General features: G+C 43.7%; 1 protein-coding gene across 2 annotated transcripts in view; it reads left to right on the top strand.

Moving 5' to 3' along the window:
- The window catches only part of LOC112232483 (tetraspanin-18), a 112,392-nt gene that overhangs the window by 78,965 nt on the left and 12,685 nt on the right, over positions 1-20,742 (top strand). For both annotated transcript variants that reach the window (XM_024399515.2, XM_024399516.2), the window contains exons 2-3: positions 1,276-1,355; positions 13,557-13,652. In XM_024399515.2, the coding sequence (XP_024255283.2) occupies positions 1,353-1,355; positions 13,557-13,652 (99 nt within the window). In that variant the 5' untranslated portion in view covers positions 1,276-1,352. The remainder of the gene's footprint in view (positions 1-1,275; positions 1,356-13,556; positions 13,653-20,742) is intronic.

Raw genomic sequence — 20,742 nt, 5'->3', positions numbered from 1 at the left:
CATGCTGCCATACACCTCGATCCAGAGCATCCCAAACATGCTCAATGGGTGATATGTCTGGTGAGTACGCAGGCCATGGAAGAACTGGGACATTTTCAGCTTCCAGGAATTGTGTACAGATCCTTGCGACATGGGGCGGTGCAGTATCATTCGGAAACATGAAGTGATGGCGGAGGATGAATGGCACGACAATGGGCCTCAGGATCTCGTCACAGTATCTCTGTGCATTCAAATTGCCATTGATAAAATGCAATTGTGTTCATTGTCTGTAGCTTATGCCTGCCCATACCATAACCCCACCACCACCATGGGGCACTCTTTTAAAAACCGCTCACCCACATAGTGCCATAAATGCTGTCTGCCATCTGCTCGGTACAGTTGAAACCAGGATTAATCCATGAAGAGCACACTTCTCCAGCGTGCCAGTGGCCATCAAAGGTGAGCATTTGCCCACTGAAGTCAGTTACGACGCCAAACTACAGTCAGGTTAGGTCCCTGGTGAGGACAACGAGCATGCATATGAGCTTCCCTGAGACAGTTTGACAGTTTTTGCAGAAATTATTCAGTTGAGCAATCTCAGTTTCATCAGCTGTCCGGGTGGCTGGTCTCAGACGATCCCTCATTTGAAGAAGCCGGATGTCGAGGTCACGGGCTGGCGTGATTACACGTGGTCAGCAGTTGTGAGGCCAGTTGGATGAACTGCCAAATGATCTAAAACGATGTTGGTGGCGGCCAATGGTAGAGAAATGAACATTCAATTATCTGGCAACAGCTCTGGTGGACAGTCCTGCAAGTCAGCATGCCAATTGCACGCTCCTTTTATTGTCCCCAGCACAAGGTGCACCTGTGTAATGATCATGCTGTTTAATCAGCTTCTTGATTTGCCATATCTGTCAGGTGTATGGATTATCTTGGCAAAGGAGAAATGCTCACTAACAGGAATATAAACAAATTTGTGCACAAAATTTGAGAGAAATAAGCTTTTTGTGTACATGGAACATTTCTGGTATCTTTTATTTCAGCTCATGAAACATGGGACCAACGCTTTACATGTTACGTTTATATTTTGGTTGAGTGTACATGTTCTTAATAACCGGGTCCTACAGGTTTTCAGCACAGAGAAACTGACTGTCATTATTGTGGTTCAGCACATGTTCTTCATGCCTGTTCTGTAGACAGTTTCTCTGTAATTTAGTAAAAATAGAGAAACTGTAACCATTAGGGTTCTGCACGTGATCTATGACCCCTGACCTGTGTCTGTCTTTTTGCCCACAGTTAAATGAAAACAGGAGAGGAGGGGAAACAGAGAAGTCATCTGCTTCATCTGAACAAAGACGCAGAAACAGAAACTCATGGTATGTTGGTGTCACTTCCATCCAAATCTCAACCCATGATCTCTCAGCATATAGCTTCATCACCGAGTTTGCCCGACTAATACTTTTCTCTCAAAAACACTTCCATTTCTCAATTGCCCATTTCTCAAAGCCTCCTTTCCCTCTGTGTTTTTCTCACATCAGTTATTTCCCTGTGCATGTCTATCTTAGCCCAGAGAATTGTGGAGGTGTTTAGGCCCAAACTGTTATCCTCTTCCTCCAGCCCCAGTTTAATCAAGCACACTGAGGTGTGTGTGTGTGTGTGTGTGTGTGTGTGTGTGTGTGTGTGTGCGTGTGTGTGTGTGTGTGTGTGCGTGCGTGCGCGTGCGTCAACAGGAGGCATGGAGTTTTGACCAAGGATCTTATAAAACCACCTTATAGGCTTGGAGAAGGATTCTGGTGAATGATCTGAGTCTCAAGCTTTCTCCAGAGAATTGTGGAGGTGTTTAGGCCCAAACTGCTATCCTCTTCCTCCAGCCCCAGTTTAATCAAGCACACTGAGATGTGTGTGTGTGTGTGTGTGTGTGTGTGTATACGCACGTGCATCAACAGGAGGCATGGAGATTTTACCAAGGATCTTATACACACCACCAGTTGGCTTGGAGAAGGATGGCTGGGTCTTATAGGCTTGGAGAAGGATGGCTGGGTCTTATAGGCTTGGAGAAGGATTCTGGTGAATGATGAGTCTCAAGCTTTCTACAGAGATTACCAACAGTCTGCATTCCATTGCAACATACTCTACATCCGTGCCTTGATATGAACCAAGGGAATGGCAAGGGATAGATGGGTCTTACGCACACCACCAGAGCTCAGAGAAAGAAGGCTGGGTCTCACTAAGACACCACCAGTGGGCTTTGACCCCTCAGCCTGTCACAGCGGTGCAGTGAGTTAGGGTTAGACCCTTTGTTAACATAGAGATCTAAAGCATTAGCATTCAAAGCACGCCTCGGCAGCAGACATGCATAGATCGAGAGGTTAAAGTAGACTTCAGACAAAGCCACAACATAGCCTGCAGACAGACATGGAAACCTTTCACCATACAGCTTTCCCCTTAAAGCTAGAAAACAAGCCTGTGTGTGAGCGCGAGTGTGTGTGCTTGCACGTGTGTGTTTGTTTTTTCCTGATAACTTTTATGGATGAAATAATGTATTTCCATTTCCAGATGGTAGCCTAGAGCAGTGGCTCCCAACTCTCAGGTGTGCCATAACTTTTCCAAATTTGATTTTTTTTTTTTAACACTGACTTATAAACGTGACCTGTGGAATGCACTATGCACATGGAATTTGACTTGTGTTATTTAACAAGTGGTGTATTTACATGTGTGTAGCAGATGGCCATCTTTCTTTTTCTTTTGAGACACAAACACACGCCCACACACAGACCCCCCCCCCACCACACACACTTTCTCCAGGCTTTGGTTTTGACTCCCTCAAAGGTACAACCTGTAACACAACTAGGCCCTGCTGTGGTTGTTTTGACCTTTTCTCTTTACATGCACTCAGTCTGATTCCTCTGTATTGTAGCCTATCTTGAATATTAATGTGTCCCTTCAAAAAAAGCTTCACGGTGAGAGGCTTAGCTAACAAACCAACAAAGTAAACAGTAACAGGTTTGGCCTGTGGTTCTGGTCCTCTATCTAACTAACATATGGCCTGGTAATAGGGAGCAGAGCCGTGTGAGTGATCACTCATTAGACAAATGGCCATCCAAGCTGTTCCTAACGCTAAAGTTCTCCCGCAGCTCTGATGTACTGTTTTTTGTTGGTGTAGGGTGAATTTACCCCTAGACGCTGATCTTGGGTCAGTTTAGCATTTTCCTCACTAATGGAGTTCTTTGTTTGTAGTAACAGGAACTACCCCCTGGGCACAGACGTCAATTCAAAGTCTGTTCCACGTTGGTTCAACATAATTTAATTAAATGGCTTGGAATCAACGTTGATTCAAACATATGTGTGCCCAGTGGGTAGTGTTAAGTGAAGATGCCAAACACTAATCTGCAAAGACAAAACACACTCTCACCCCCTCCCCACAGCGCACAACACCTCAGCCCATGCTCAGTCTTTTATGCAGAGCTCGTAGTCTTGGAAAGTTTTCTAAATGTTGTCGAAAATCCCAGGGGGATATTACGATAAAAAACGATCACAGAGTCCCATGTTACATTTTCACCCCTTTTTCATGTTCACTTTGTATTTGTTTTTTATGGATTATAAAACAGACATAAAGGGGCAGTTTCCCAGACAGATTAAGCCTAGTCTTGGACTAAAAAGTATGCACAGTTCATCAACAACACTGTAGATTCTTACCCCTAAAAACCTGTTTACATGTTTTCCCACTCTGGGCTGACTACTCAGCCAGGAGTCTTATGCTATTTAGAACAAGATCTGTCTCAGTTCCTCTATTGCACTCTATGTATAACCCTGCCAGAAGTGTGTGTGCGTGCCTGCGTGCCTGCGTGTGTGTGCATACTAGCGTTTACTGCTCTTGGGCAGAGGGGTTTGTCCGTCCCTATAAGGACCTGTTTCTGCCGCTGTTTACTTCCATCTTCGTTGTTTCCACATCATTTCAACAACAAAATCTATCTGATGACGTTGAATTAATGTGGAAAAACGGATTGGATTTCCAAAAAGTCATCAACGTAAGGGAATGTAGTATTTTTTTCACCTAACTTTTCACCTAAATCTCAACCAAATATAAATCAAAACTAGACGTTGAAATGATGTCTGTGCCCAGTGGGTTTTGTAATGGTCGAGGTTGGAGATGAGAAGCAAGTACAGGGAGTGAACATTTAATTAGCACGGACATAGGACAGGATAGCGTCTCGACATAAACACATAACGACATTAATGCAGACACAGGGAACAACCAGGGGAGCAGACAATTAGACCTGCCAATCAACAAAGGGAAGGAGTCCAGGTGAGTCCAATGAGCGCTTCTGCGCATAATGATAGTGACAGGTGTGTGTAATGAAGGGCAGCCTGGCGCCCTCGAGCACCAGAGAGGGAGAGCGGGAGCATGCGTGACAGGTTTACTGGACTAGCTTGGTTGCTATCACAATAGTATCTAGATTTTGGATGTAGCAGAAGACCGTTTTGTGATAGTAGATGCTGTGGGTTACTCTGAGAAGGTTCCAATGTAATGATGCGTGTTCTTCGATTTGGACAATATTCAAAGGAGTTTGTAATGCAATGAACGATGTGTGTGCTTTGATAGTCATTGATTCTATCAACACATGCCTAGGCAGACAATCCATTCCATACGTCCATTCACAGAGCATTCCGGTTCAAATGGTCTGAACCCAACAGGAATGCAGTCAGTCTAATAATATACCCCATTGTCATCAACTCATTATCATTTCACACATGATTTACATTGACTTAGAGCTTCATTCTCATGGAAAGCCCCAGTGTGTGCGTGTATGTATGCATGTGTGTGTCTACAGCCCCCTTGGGAACACCCTGGTTGCGCACTAACAGGCCTCTGTGTTGAAGTGTTTGTGATCCCTGCGGGAATTAAACCCACAACTTAGTCGTGTGTTGCTAGAGACATCCTGTTACCAATTGAGCCACACAGCAGACCACAAATGTGTTTGTGTTCATTGTTCAACACTACCGCATACACAGAGAAAGAGAAAGAGAGAGAGAAGACTAAGGAGGAGAGGGGGTGATTCAGTGGATCAATGCCCATTGACCATCTGCCATCCCTGGGCTATGAATCGATCCATCCTCCCTGAGCATGTTACTATCTCCACTCTGTCTGATACAGGTGTTGACACTATTAAGTGAGAACTGGAGCAAAACCTATATATCAGCTGTATGAAGGAGAATGTGGAGGAGGAGATGGAAGAGGTTGGGATTGAGGTGGAGGAGGGAAAAGACGGAGGGGGGTTGACAGAGGAGGGGAGGGAAAAGACTGAGGACTAGGGGGGAGGAGGGTGGGGGAGGAGTAAGAGGGAGAAGACGAAGGACGACAAGGATCACTACCACACCGAGCATGGATATCAGCCAGGATCTTTCCCCTTACTCCTGTGGGTGTATTGAATTGAATTGAAAAATGCTAGATGGCAGAGACCTTGGCCTGCATTCTTGTTGATAGCATATGGTCTGGATATATTCTATCAGACTCATCTCTCCCTCTCTCTCTAATTAAATTCAATGGCTTTATTGGCATGGGAAACATATGTTACCATTGCCAAAGCAAGTGAAGTAGATAATAAACAAAAGTGAAATAAACAATAACAATTAACAGTAAACATTACACTCACAGAAGTTCCAAAAGCTGGGTCTCTCTCTCTCGACTGGGAGGACTCTGTGTCCAGATTGGAAAGAGTGTTAGTAAATCAGACTATTGTTCAGGACTGTGTCAGCTGCTTGGTCACCTTTATCCTTGGGCCTCAGACTTACTCATTGGGACTGTACCAGCATGAAAAGCGCTCCCTAGAGGCAATAAAGGGGATTACTGTTCACTGTACACTGGCATGCTGCAGTTTCTGAAATTGTAATACACATAATACCTTTTCCCAATAGCTGTTTTGTCTCCAAATGCCTTCACTGATTTTTTTTCTAGTCTTAACAAAGATTTTTTGTACAATGAATAGAAATGATAAATGGGTCTACTGAGCGAGGATAACTGAGACCAATCTTACCCACTTGTCTTGGTGTACAGTACAGCGCCTGCAGAGGTCATCTGTAAGATCTCATCTTACATCTATAAGAGCTATTTTGTATAGCCTTCTCTGAAACATTTAAAGTACCTTGCCTGATGGCAGAGGAGTAGCAGTATTGTATGTTTCCACCTGGGCTTTTAACCAGCATTTGGGCTCTGGCCAGCCACAGCCAGTTTCCCTAACAACCAGATCCAAATGAGTTACAGTTTGACCATGAGAACACCGTATCCTCTCTGTGAGTCCCATACCGTGAAGCTTGAAGCTTCACACTTTCTTCGTGTGAGATCTGCTTGTAGAACTTCTCATTCCCTGAGTGTTCAGTCAAAGTTGTCTGTCAATCTTCCTTTGACAAAGATTTTTTTCTACAACAAGCAGGACGCACAAGACATTCTCCAAACACCCGACAGGGCCGACATCCCTGTTATATGCAAGAGGAAGAGGCGCAGGTACAGGGGACACAGAGCCGGATGTCTCGTGAGGACCCGCAGAAGGCGAGTGGGAAAGCTGCCGTTACCGTCAATATTACTCGCTAACATGCAATCATTGGACAATAAATTAGACGAGGTACGATCATGAATATCCTACCAACGGGACATCAAAAACTGTAATATCCTATGTTTCACGGAATCGTGGCTGGATGACGACATGGATATTCAGCAAGCAGGATATATGCTGCACCGGCAAGATAGAACAGCACACTCCGGCAAAAGCATAAGGAGCTATTATCTGATAGCCTGCACCCATCTGCACCAGCAGTAAACAAAGGAGCTAGCATAGCAGGCACTACACAAAACGCTGAAATAAAATATAAAATATGCATTACCTTTGACAAGCTTCTTTTGTTGGCACTCCAATATGTCCCATAAACATCACAATTGGTCCTTTTGTTCGATTAATTCCGTCCATATATATCGAAAATGTAAATTTATAAAGCGCGTTTGATCCAGAAAAAGTCAGCTTAGTACAAAAACGCAACGTCACTACAAAATATTTCAAAAGTTGCCTACAAACTTTGCCAAAATATTTCAAACTACTTTTGTAATACAACGTTAGGTATTTTTAAACGTTAATAATTGATCAAATTGTAGACGGGGCAATCTGTATTCAATACAGGAATGAAAACAAACCAGCACTGCTGTTCACGTCTTGCGCAACCCTGAAAAGTGTCCCCAGTTCCGAGATGGCCTACTTCTTCATAGCACAAAGGAATAACCTCAACCATATTCCAAAGACTGGCGACATCATGTGGAAGCGGTAGGAACTGAAAATTCCTATTTTCAAAATTCCTAGTTCCTATTAAATATCCAATGGCAAAGACAATTCAGTGAACAGAGAGGGGGGGGAATCTGAACAGTTAGTCCTCGGGGTTTTGCCTGCTACATAAGTTCTGTTATACTCACAGACATGATTCAAACAGTTTTAGAAACTTCAGAGTGTTTTCTATTCAAATCTATGAATAATATGCATATCTTATATTCTTGGCATGAGTAGGAGGAAGTTGAAATTGGGCATGCTATTTATCCAAAAGTGAAAATTCTTTCCCCTAACTTTAAGAGGTTAGACAGGTCAGCATACACAAGGCTACGGTGCCAGACGGATTACCAGGATGTGTGCTCCGGGCATGTGCTGACCAACTGCCAGGTGCCTTCACTGACCTTTTCAACATGTCCCTGATTGAGTCTGTAATAACAACATGTTTCAAGCAGACCACCATAGTCCCTATGCCCAAGAACACAAAGGCAACCTGCCTAAATGACTACAGACCCGTAGCACTCACGTCCGTAGCCATGAAGTGCTTTGAAAGGCTGGTAATGGCTCACATCAACACCATTACCCCAGAAACCCTAGACCCACTCCAATTTGCCTACCGCTCAAACAGATCCACAGATGATGCAATCTCTATTGCACTCCACACTGCCCTTTCCCACCTGGACAAAAGGAACACTTATGTGAGAATGCTATTAATTGACTACAGCTCAGCGTTCAACATCATAGTGCCCACAAAGCTCATCACTAAGCTAAGGATCCTGGGACTGAACACCTCCCTCTGCAACTGGTTTTGGACTTCCTGACGTGCTACCCCCATGTGGTGAGGGTAGGTAGCAACACATCTGCCACGCTGATCCTCAACACTGGAGCTCCCCAGGGGTGCGTGGTCAGTCCCCTCCTGTACTCCCTGTTCTCCCACGACTGCATGGCCAGGCACGACTCCAACACCATCATTAAGTTTGCAGACGACACAACAGTGGTAGGCTTGATCACCAACAACGATGAGACAGCCTATAGGGAGGAGGTCAGAGACCTGGCCGGATGGTGCCTGAATAACAACATATCCCTCAACGTAACCAAGACTAAGGAGATGATTGTGGACTACAGGAAAAGGAGGACCGAACACGCCCCCATTCTCATTGACGGGGCTGTAGTGGAGCAGGTTGAGAGCTTCAAGTTCCTTGGTGTCCACATCAACAAAACTAGAATGGTCTGCGTCCGTATTATGAGGTATTAGCATTATCATCCGTGTGTGTATGTGCGAAGATTGTGTGTGTGTGTGTGTGTGGTGTGTGCACCTTCTGTATCCAGACTGATGCAAACAATGTACCACACACATACACACACACACCTGCTCCCCCTGCACAGTGGAGAGGGGACAATCAGCCTGGTCCCTAGGGGTCAATTATAGGTGATCATTGAAGAGGTCAACGGCATTTGAGAGAGGTCAAGTTCCATCCTCATGATCCCAGCAGTATCTGATGGGTTAATGATGACTTGCTATGCAGGCTCATGGCTCATGGTCTGGGCGGGCGAGGGTTTGAGGAGGGAGGGAGAGTAAAGAGGGTAAGCAGCAGGGTGGGGGAAGGTGAGGGAGAGAGGGTGAGGATTTGGTATGCAGGCTCATGGTCAGGGTTGAGGGAGGGTGAAGGTGGCTGGGGGAGTTTGGCTCAGATCAGACACAGCTACCTCCCAAATGGCACCCTATTCCCTATATAGTGCACTATTTTTGACTGGGCCCTGGTCAAAAGTAGTGCACCAAATAGGGAATAGGGTGCCATTTGGCTCAGAGCAGACACAGTGTCCTTGTCCTGCTGGTACATCTGTCCTGAATGGGGGATAGGGGAGAGATGATGGGTGAGATGAGGGAGGGGGGGAGAGACGGAGGAGATGGGGATAATAGTCACTTCATTACTGTCCTTGGTCAGGAGAGAGAGGGATGATGGGAGGAGCGATGGGGTGATGAAGGAAATGGTGGAGAGGAGAGATGGGGAGGGAAGAGGGGGGCAATAGAGTCACTTCATGAATTGATCTGAAAGTGTCACACTCAAGGAGAAACCACCATGCAGCCAAGGGTGTTCAGTTTTGAAAGAGAACCCAACCACTACTATCTTCAAAGGTAATCATATATTATATAGCTATTTCTGACTTTTGTGTCGCAACTCCCTGGTTGAAAATGATTTGTTATGCATTTGTGTGCTGGACGCTGTCCTCAGATAATCACATGGTTTGCTTTCGCCATAAAGCCTTTTTGAAATCTGACACCTTGGCTGGATTAACAACAAGTTAAGGTATATTTTGATTTTGATTTTCATGAAACTTTAATATTTATAGTAATTTAATTTGAATTTCACGCTCTGCAATTTCACCGGATGTTGGCCAGGTGGGACGTTAATGTCCCACCTATCCCAAAGAAGTTTTTAACTGACTTGCCTAGTTAAATTAAGGTTATAAAAAATAGAACGGCATTACAATGGATAGCTTCTGTTTTACAGGCTCCTCACCAATTCTGCTAGGTTGTGTTTTTTTTGTGCTGATCATAACTTTTTTTGTACATAATGTTTCTGCCATCATTTCCTATGACAGAAAGAAAGCTTCTGGACATCAGAACAGCTACACTATATATACAAAAGTATGTGGACACTTCTGCAAAACAGTGGATTTGGCTATTTCAGCCACACCTGTTGCTGACAAGTGTATACAATTGAGCACACAGCCATGCAATCTCCATAGTCAAACATTGGCAGCAGAATGGCCTTACTGAAGAGCTTAGTGACTTTCAACGTGGCACCGTCAACGTGGCAACAAGTCAGTTTGTAAAATGTCTGCCCTGCCAGATCTGAGCTCAACTGTAAGTGCTGTTATTGTGAAGTGGAAACGTCTAGAAGCAGCAACTGCTCAGCCACAAAGTGGTAAGGACGAATATGGGTTTGGTGGATGCCAGGAGAACGCTATCTGCCCGAATGCATAGTGCCAACTGTAAAGTTTGGTGGAGGAGGAATAATGGTCTGGGGCTGTTTTTCATGGTTTGGGCTAGGCCCCTTAGTTCCAGTGAAGGGAAATTATACCGCTACAGCATACAATGACATTCTAGACGATTCTGTGCATCCAACTTTGTGGCAACAGTTTGGAAAAGGCCCTTTCCTGTTTCAGCATGAAGCAAGGTCCATACAGAAATGGTTTGTCGAGATCAGTGTGGAAGAACTTGAGTGGCCTGCACAGAGCCCTGACCTCAACTCCATTGAACACCTTTGGGATGAATTGGAACGCCAACTGCGAGCCAGGCCTAATCGCCCAACATCAGTGCCCGACCTCACTAATGCTTGTGGCTGAATGGATGCAAGTCCCCGCAGAAATGTTCCAACATTTAGTGGAAAGTGTTCCAAGACGAGTGGAGGCTGTTATAGCAGCAAAGGGGAGACCAACTCCATATTAATGCCTATGATTTTAGAATGAGATGTTCGACGAGCGGGTGTCAACATACTTTTGGTTATGTAGTGTATGTTGACTTTGATGTTAGCTAATAATGGTGATAACGATGTCGGCTGTGTGTAGTGGTTAGCAATTATAATATGAAGGTTTGGTGATGTGTTGCTTTGTGCACTAAAGTCCACAAGAAAAGGAAAAATGTGTGTGAGAGGAGGAGAGCGGGTAGATGCAGAACGAATTATAGCTACAACGATCAAAGTGCTCATGCTGTTTGTATGTGGCTGCTATGTAAGTGAACTGTGTTTGCGTGTGATCAGGGGTGTATTCATTCAGCCAATTTTGCTTTCTTAAATGGAAGCAAACGGAACAAAACGGGGAGGAACATACCTGAGTTCGTCCAATAGAAACTCTCTTTTGCAACCGTTGGACTAATGATTATACCCTAGATAAGCTAGATGCAGGCAAGAGTGTGCAAGGCGTTATTGAATGTGTCGCTGTCTGTCACCTTGATTATACAAATTTGTGCACCTACGTTGTATAATTTCATTCATAGGTTAGGTTGTAGCAGCCTCATGATAGGTATAGGGAACATTTTGGTTTCATGTAGTAGCCTAAACCTATTGATGTTACATTGAGCTGGGTGAATGGAATCTGAATGACCATCCAATATGCTGTAATATATATATGCCATGCTCAAGAAAACAAATTACCGTCCTCCCTCATCTTAAATGGTACCAATCGCCACTGGTGTCAGAGGTAAAACCAGCAAAAACAAAAGATTTTCCCCGACATGCCCGTATTTATTTCACATATACGCAACGGTACTTAACTCTTCCGAGACGGCTAGAAGTAAATCTACCTTTAGGGAGTGTAGGAGTTATGAATAGACCTGGTTTGGGCAACCAGACAACTCCTCACAGACACTGCCAATCTGTAAAAAAAAGTTGAAATGGCTTCCATTTTCCCTGTCTTCCTTTCTAGCTTCAGACTCCTAATCTTCCAGCTGTCTTTTCCTCTAGCCTTATCTGCTGTGAAAGCCTAGAGGAGTTATCTCGATTTCTCTCAGGAACTCTGAGTCAGTGGTTAAAACCAGGGCAATATCTACCCAATCCAGGGCTTGATGGTTTTAAGCTATCAGAGGAAAAGCTTGAAGCCTCAACTGTGTTTGGGCCTGAATGTCTGATCCCCTCTTCTGTGACGTTCAAAGTCTATGTAAAAACAGTAAAATAAATCTTTTTAATATTTTCTACATTGTAGAATAATAGTGAAGACATCAAAACTATGAAATAACACATATGGAATCATGTGGTATCCAAAAGAAAAGTGTTAAACAAATCAAAATATATTTGAGATTTTTCAAAGGAGCATTCTCTCAACCAGCTTCATGAAGTAGTCACCTGGAATGCATTTCATTTAACAGGTGTGCCTTGTTAAACGTTAATTTTTAGAGTTTCTTGCCTTAATGGGTTTGAGCCAATCAGTTGTGTTGTGAGGTAGCGGTGGAATACAGAAGATAGCCCTATTTGGTAAAACAAGAACAGATCAAGAACAGCTCAAATAAGCAAAGAGAAACTACACTCCATCATTATTTTAAGACATGAAGGTCAGTCAATCCGGAAAATCAAGAACTTTGAAAGTTTCTTCAGTTTCTTCAAGTGCAATCGCAAAAACCATCAAGCGCTATGATGAAACTGTCTCTCTTGAGGACAGCCACAGGAAAGGAAGACCCAGAGTTAGCTCTGCTGCAGAGGATACGTTCATTAGAGTCTCCAGCCTTAGAAATTGCAGCCCAAGTAAATGCTTCACAGAGATCAAGTAAGACACATTTCAACATCAACTGTTCAGAGGAGACTTTGTGAATCGGGCCTTCATGGTCTAATTGCTGCAAAGAAACCACTACCAAAGGACACCAATAAGAAGAGGAGACTTGTTTGGGCCAAGAAACACGAGCAATGGACATCAGACCGGTGGAAATCTGTCCTTTGGTCTGATGAGTCCAAATTTGAGACCTTTGGTTCCAAATGCCGTGTCTTTGTGAGACACAGAGTAGGTGAATGGATGATCTCTGCATGTGTGGTTCCCACCGTGAAGCGTGGAGGAGGAGGTGTTATGGTGTGGGGTTGCTTTGCTGGTGACACTGTCAGTGATTTGTTTAGAATTCAAGGCACACTTAATCAGCATGGCTACCACAGCATTCTGCAGTGATACGCCATCCCGTCTGGTTTGTGCTTGGTTGACTATCGTTTGTTTTTTAAAAGGACAATGATCCAACACACCTCCAGGCTGTGTAAGGGCTATTTGACCAAGAAGGAGAGTGATGGAGTGCTGCATCAGATGACCTAGCCTCCACAATCATCCGATGTCAACCCAATTGAGATGGTTGGTGATGAATTGGACCGCAGAGTGAAGGAAAAGCAGCCAACAAGAGCTCAGCATATGTGGGAACACCTTCAAGGCTGTTGGAAAAGCATTTAATTTGATGGTTGAGAGAATGTGAAGAGTGTGCAAAGATGTCAATGCAACGGGTGGCTACTTTGAAGAATCTCAAATCTCAGAGTTGTTTAACACTTATTTTGGTTACTACATGATTCCATATGTGTTAATTCATAGTTTTGATGTCTTCACTATTATTCTACAATGTAGAAAATAGTAAAAATGAAGAAAATCTCTTAAATTACTAGGTGTGTCAAAACCTTTGACTGGTACTGTATATTTGATGGGCTGAACTCATTAAAAAGTGAGTGCTGGGTTTTGTGTTGTGTGTATTCTTGCAGAACAAAATCAGTTTAAATGACTGCTCTGTCTCTGTGTTCTCTCTCTCAGGGGCTGGGAGAGGCTTCAGCGAGAGGGACAGCCATGGACAGAGACTGTCTCAGCTGCATCAAATACCTCATGTTTGTCTTCAACTTTCTCATCTTCGTAAGTATTCTCTTACGCCCTATATTATAAGCTGTCCTCCTATATACAGTACACTGTATATATTCTGTATATCCTATATATCCTCCTATGGTATCTAACAGTACTCTTTCCATCTCTCTATTGTGGTCTCACATGTATTTAATAAGACACGGAGGCATTTTGGTGATGACACATATTTACAGTTCCACTGGGTATGCAGCTTGCAATTGACGTTTTGCTTGATCAGTTTTGATCAGACAATCAAAGGTAACTCCAGAGAGAGCCAATAACTGGGGGTATGGGGGTAGTGGTGAGGAGGGTCATATAATTAAATTTAGTGGGGAGGGTTGAATAACTTCTCAGTAGCAACCAGTGACTGTTACCATATCCATTCCTTTATTTATACTCTCAGACAATTCTACCCTCCCACCATCCCATGAGACAATGGTTGCCTCTATAGCTCTAAGCTCTGCCTTTGACAGAACGTTTTCTTGGACGTTTATTGAAAGACAGGTTCTTTCCCAGGAGGAAGGGAATGGTGTGAGGATGAGTGTGTGATGCTCATATCTCTACCCCCTCTTCTCTTCTCCTTTCCTTCCTATCCCCCTTCTCCTAATCACTAAAGAGTCACCCACTGGTGCTGCAGATAGGGTTTAGTGAAAGCGGAAGGATGGAGATAAGCGAATGTTCAGGAGGGAGGAATGGAGGTAAGGGTGGATTCACTTTGAGAGGTATAGGAAAGGGGGCAATGGCAGTTAGCTGAAGCCCCCCACTGACCTACCTTACAGTGCCTTGAAAAAGTATTCATACCACTGGACTTATTCCACATTTTGTTGTGTGTAGTTGTGCAAGAAACAAATATATGTAATCAATTTTAAATTCAGGTTGTAACACAATACCCCATAATGACAAAAGGAAACATGTTTAGACATTTTTGCAAATGTATAAAAAATGTATTGAACATTAAATATCTAATTTACATAAGTATTCACACCCCTGAGTTAATAGGTGTTAGAGTCTGGGTAAGTCCTTAAGTTCTTGCACACTTGCATTGTATAGTATTTGCCCATTATTCTTTTCAAAATTCTTCAAGTTCTGTCAAATTGATTGTTGATCATTGCTAGACAACTATTTTCAAGTCTTACCATAGATTTTCAAGCAGATTTAAGTCAAAACTGTAACTCGGCCACTCAAACATTCACTGTCTTCTTGGTAAGCAACTCCAGTGTAGATTTGGTTTTAGTTTATTGACCTGCTGAAGAAAGGTGAATTCATCTTTCAGTTTCTGGTGAAATGCAGACTGAACCTGGTTTTGCTCTAGGATATTTTCTGTGCTTAGCTCCGTTCTGTTTCTTTATCCTGAAAAACTCCCCAGTCCTTAACGATTACACACATACACATACATGATGCAGCCACCACTGTGGTTGAACATATGGAGAATGGTACTTAGTAATGTGTTAAGTTTGGGGCAAATCCAATACAACACGTTTTATTCAGGACAAAAAGTGAATTGCTTTGCTGTATAACTTTAGTGTCTTGTTGCAAACAGGATGCATGTTTTGGAATGTTTTTATTCTGTACCGGCTTCCTTCTTTTCACTCTGTCATTTAGATTAGTATTGTGGAGTAACTACAATGTTGTTGATCCATACTCAGTTTTCTCCTATCACAGCCATTAAACTCTGGACAGTTTTAAAGTTACCATTGGCCTCATGATGAAATCCCTGAGTGTTTTCCTTCCTCTCTGGCGACTGAGTTTGGAAGGACACCTGTATCTTTGTAGTGACTGGGTTTATTGATACACCATGACAATTATTGAACACAGAGTGAGTCCATGCAACTTATAATGTGAATTGTTAAGCACATTTTTACTCCTGAATTTATTTAGGCTTGCCATAACAAAGGGATTGAATACGTATTGACTCAAGGGATTATATGGGATGTTGTGTCACAAAAATTCTAAATTTAATAAATTTTAAACTTAGGCTGTAACACAACAAAATGTGGAAAAAGTCAAGGGGTGTGAATACTTTCTGAAGGCTGTATATGCCTTAACCCACCCCCTGCTCTGGCATAAAGACTACAGATAGACTTATTGGGATTTTTTATTTATTTTTACCTTTATTTAACTAGGCAAGTCAGTTAAGAACAAATTCTTATTTTCAATGACGGCCTAGGAACAGTGGGATAACTGCCTGTTCAGGGGCAGAACGACAGATTTGTACCTTGTCAGCTCGGGGATTTGAACTTGCAACCTTCCAGTTACTAGTCCAATGCTCTAACCACTAGGCTACCCTGCTGAAATGTATATTTACATAATATGCACATACACTTTTCCATTCACATTAGCGACGGGAATGTCAAGAGCCGAGAGAGGGTTTGGTTGGTGTTCTTGCTTCGCAGCTCAAAAGTACCGTAAATGTCACAGTAGCCACTAGCCAGGAAGCTAAGTATTACAAACTATTAAACTAGCTAGCTACTAGCTAACATTAAGCAAGCAATTCTTCATGCATCTCCCATATTACACTATTAGCGCAACAATTCACAAACATATGCAGACAATTAAAGTGTTTTCTCGTCTTTACATTCATTACATTTTAGCTTCAGGACAAAAGCAGAGTTACTGCTAGCTAAAGCTTCATCAAGTAATGTTAGCCTATAAAAAAATGAATTACCCTTCTAATACAAATATAAAGGTACAGTAGGCATACCTTACAACAAACCATGCTTAATTTTAATCAATATCATGCAAATCATTGGGCTATGTGGTAAATCAAATCAAATTTATTTATATAGCACTTCGTACATCAGCTGATATCTCAAAGTGCTGTACAGATACCCAGCCTAAAACCCCAAACATCAAGCAATGCAGGTGTAGAAGCACGGTGGCTAGGAAAAACTCCCTAGAAAGGCCAAAACCTAGGAAGAAACCTAGAGAGGAACCAGGCTAGTCCTCTTCTGGCTGTGCCGGGTGGAGATTATAACAGAACATGGCCAAGATGTTCAAATGTTCATTAATCACCAGCATGGTCGAATAATAATAAGGCAGAACAGTTGAAACTGGAGCAGCAGCACGGCCAGGTGGACTGGGGACAGCAAGGAGTCATCATGCCAGGTAGTCCTGAGGCATGGTCCTAGGGCTCAGGTCCTCCGAGAGAGAGAAAGAAAGAGAGAATTAGAGAGAACACACTTAAGTTCACACAGGATACCGAATAGGTCAGGAGAAGTACTCCAGATATAACAAACTGACCCTATCCCCCCGACACATAAACTACTGCAGCATAAATACTGGAGGCTGAGACAGGAGGGGTCAGGTAAATGCAAATTACGACTGAAAACAGGGGTATAATTCACCGGGTAGTTGACATGAGGCGTTTGTATCGAAGCTCATTCCAGCAACCCAAAAATAAGATACATATAAATCATACATGTAGGTTATGTTTGTTAATTTGTTGCAGAGATCAGCACAGCAGTACGTGTGGAGAGCTGGCATTTGCCACAGCACTTTTGATTCAGGTTTAATAAAACAAATAGACAAAAAGCGTTGAAAAGAGGAACAAAGTACTGTTTAGACTGATTCGCCTCATGACTTGTTTGACAGGATTTTCATGTTTTAATCCTCCCTAGGGCCAGGAGTTTAAACAGGAGTAAAAAAAAAAGCATATGACCTGATTAGAAGAAATCTGGTCCCATCTGTCACGACTTCCGCCGAGGTCGGTCCCTCTCTTTGTTCGGGCGGCATTCGGCGGTCGACGTCACAGGTCTTCTAGCCATCGCCGATCCACCTTTCATTTTCCATTTGTTTTGTCTTGTTTTCCCGCACACCTGGTTTGCATTCCCTCATTACTCATCTTGCATATAACCCTCTGTTTCCCCCCATGTCTGTGTGTGGAATTGTTATGTGTAAATATATGTGTACTCCAGGCTGGTTTGCGCCGGGTTATTGTAACCCGTGTGTGGTTAGTTTTCTGAGTGCCGTATTTTGTTCCCCTCAAAAAAGGGTTCCGTTTGCTACGCATTTCTGCGCCTGACTTCCTTGCAGCCAGTTACGCACTCCATTACAGAATTCCACACCCGAATTATGGAGTCAGCAGGAGCAGGTACCCCGGGTAGCGGAGTCGAGGAGCACGTCCAGGAGCACGCGGCGATGCTTCACCATCTCGGCGCCGCTATTGACCGCGTCGTCCAGACGATGGACCGCTGGGAGAGACAGAGAGCCCTCCAGCAACCCCACCAGCACAACAGTGGTCTCCACTACTCACCCCCTCCACACACGGTTCCAGTGGGATTCATCTAGCTCTTCCCAGGGAGTACGATGGGACGGCCGCACGCTGCCAGGGTTTCCTGCTGCAGCTGTATTTATACCTGGCGACCGTTCACCCGACTCCCTCGGGCCGTGAGAGGGTGTCCGCCCTTGTCTCGTGCCTCTCGGGGAAAGCTCTGGAGTGGGCCAACGCTGTGTGGTGAGAAGGAGATGCGGCGCTGGACCACTTCGAGGATTTCACCCGTGGATCTGTTTGGGCGGTATGCAAATTGGAGTGGGGTCTAGGGTTCCTGGGGAAATGGTCTTGATGTGAGCCATTACCAACCTTTCAAAGCACTTCATGGTTACGGACGTGAGTGCTACGGGTCTGTAGTCATTTAGGCAGGTTGTCTTTGTGTTCTTGGGCACAGGGACTATGGTGGTCTGCTTGAAACATGTTGGTATTACAGACTCAATCAGGGACATGGTGAAAATGTCAGTGAAGACACCTGCCAATTGGTCAGCACGTGCCCAAAGCTCACGTCCTGGTAATCCGTCTGGCCCCGCAGCCTTGTGTATGTTGACCTGTTTATTAACTTCTTGCGTCGAGCCATCCCGGATCCGGGATCGTGAATACAGCCTCAAGCTCATTACCATAACGCAACGTTAACTATTCATGAAAATCGCAAATGAAATTAAATTAATATGCTAGCTCTCAAGCTTAGCCTTTTGTTAACAACACTGTCATCTCAGATTTTCAAAATATGCTTCTCAACCATAGCAAAACAAGCATTTGTGTAACAGCTAGCGCAGCTAGCGTAGCATTTAGCGTTAGCATTAGCAGGCAACATTTTCACAAAAAACAGAAAATCATTCAAATAAAATCATTACCTTTGAAGAACTTCAGATGTTTTCAATGAGGAGACTCTCAGTTAGATAGCAAATGCTCAGTTTTTCCTGAAAGATTATTTGTTTAGGAGAAATTGCTCCGTTTGGTGCGTCACGTTTGGCTACCAAAAAAAAACGAAAATTCAGTCTTCAAAACGCCAAACTTTTTTCCAAATTAACTCCATAATATCGACTGAAACATAGTAAACGTTGTTTAGAATCAATCCTCAAGGTGTTTTTCACATATCTCTTCATGATATATCGTTCGTTGAAAGCCTCCTCTCTCCTCTCAATCACTGGATGACTGCGTGCAGCTTGTAGATTACGCACCAATTTAGACAAAGGACACCGGGCGGACCCCTGGTAAATGTAGTCTCTTATGGCCAATCTTCCAATGATATGCCTACAAATACATCACAATGCTGCAGACACCTTGGAGAAACGATAGAAAGGGCAGGCTCATTCCCGGCGCATTCACAGCCATATAAGGAGACAATGGAAAACAGAGCTTCAAAAATTCTGCCCATTTCCTGGTTGAAGTTTCATCTTGGTTTCGCCTGTAGCATGAGTTCTGTGGCACTCACAGATAATATATTTGCAGTTTTGGAAACCTTAGAGTGTTTTCGTCCCAAAGCTGCCAATTATATGCATAGTCGAGCATCTTTTCGTGACAAAATATTGCGCTTAAAACTGGCACGTTTTTTTATCCATAAATTAAAAGAGCGCCCCCTATATCCAAGAAGTTAAAGGTCTTACTCACGTCGGCTACAGAGAGCGTGATCACACAGTCATTTGGAACAGCTGATTCTCTCATACATGCAGTGTTGCTTGCCTCGAAGCGAGCATAGAAGTGATTTAGCTCGTCTGGTAGGCTCGTGTCACTGGGCAACTCGCGGCTGTGCTTCCCTTTGTAGTCTGTAATAGTTTGCAAGCCCGGAGCCAGTGATTCAATCTTAGCCCTGTATTGACGCTTTCCCTGTTTGATGGTACGTCGCATGGCATAGCAGGATTTCTTGAAAGCTTCCAGGTTAAGTCTCGCACCTTGAAGGCGGCAACTCTACCCTTTAGCTCAGTGTGAATGTTGCCTGTAATCCATGGCTTCTGGTTTGGGTATGTACTACAGTCACTGTGGGGACCATGTCCTCAATGCACATATTGATAAAGTCAGTGACTGATGTGGTGCACTCCTCAATGCCATCGTAAGAATCCCAGAACACTTTCCAGTCTGTGATAGCAAAACAGTCCTGTAGTTTAGCATCTGCTTCATCTGACCACTTTTTTATAGACCGATTCACTGGTGCTTGCTGCTTTAATTTTTGCTTGTAAGCATAAATTTGGAGGATAGAGTTGTGGTTGGATTTACCAACTGGAGGGCGAGGGAAAGCTTTGTACACGTCTCTGTGTGTGGAGTACAGGTGATCTAGATTTTTTTTCCCTCTGGTTGAACATTTAACATGGTGATAGAAATATGTTAGAACTGATTTAACTTTCCCTCGATTAAAGTCTCCGGCCACTTGGAGCACCGCCTCTGGGTGAGTGGTTTCCTGTTTGCTTATTTCCTTATACAGCTGACTGAGTGCGGTCTTCGTGCCAGCATCTGTCTGTGGTGTTAAATAAACAGCCAGGTAGCTGGCAAAGAAAGTGGAGAGGTTTCTATGGCAGAGAGGTGGGCAGGGCACTCAGGGCTGATGGAAAGCTGGAAGATTGGCTGGAGGAAGCCGCCGGCTCTACACCAGCGACATCTCTCAGAGGTGGGAATATCTCCCGGAGACTGCTCTTGGCTTGCTATGACTTTTCATTGAAGCCTTCAACATTCAGTTCCTTTGCCATACTACCACATAAGGAACACACAACATTGTACATGTTACTCCCCTGCAAGAGGTATACAAATGTAACAGATTGGTCATATGAAAGAGCTGAAATGATCTCTTGGGGGAAGCGTTGCAAAGATAGGGAGACGAGACCAGTGTCAGAGACACCA

Source organism: Oncorhynchus tshawytscha, linkage group LG06 (assembly GCF_018296145.1).
Source record: "Oncorhynchus tshawytscha isolate Ot180627B linkage group LG06, Otsh_v2.0, whole genome shotgun sequence".
Lineage (NCBI taxonomy): Eukaryota > Metazoa > Chordata > Actinopteri > Salmoniformes > Salmonidae > Oncorhynchus > Oncorhynchus tshawytscha.
This window is presented reverse-complemented; position numbering and strand designations above follow the sequence as displayed.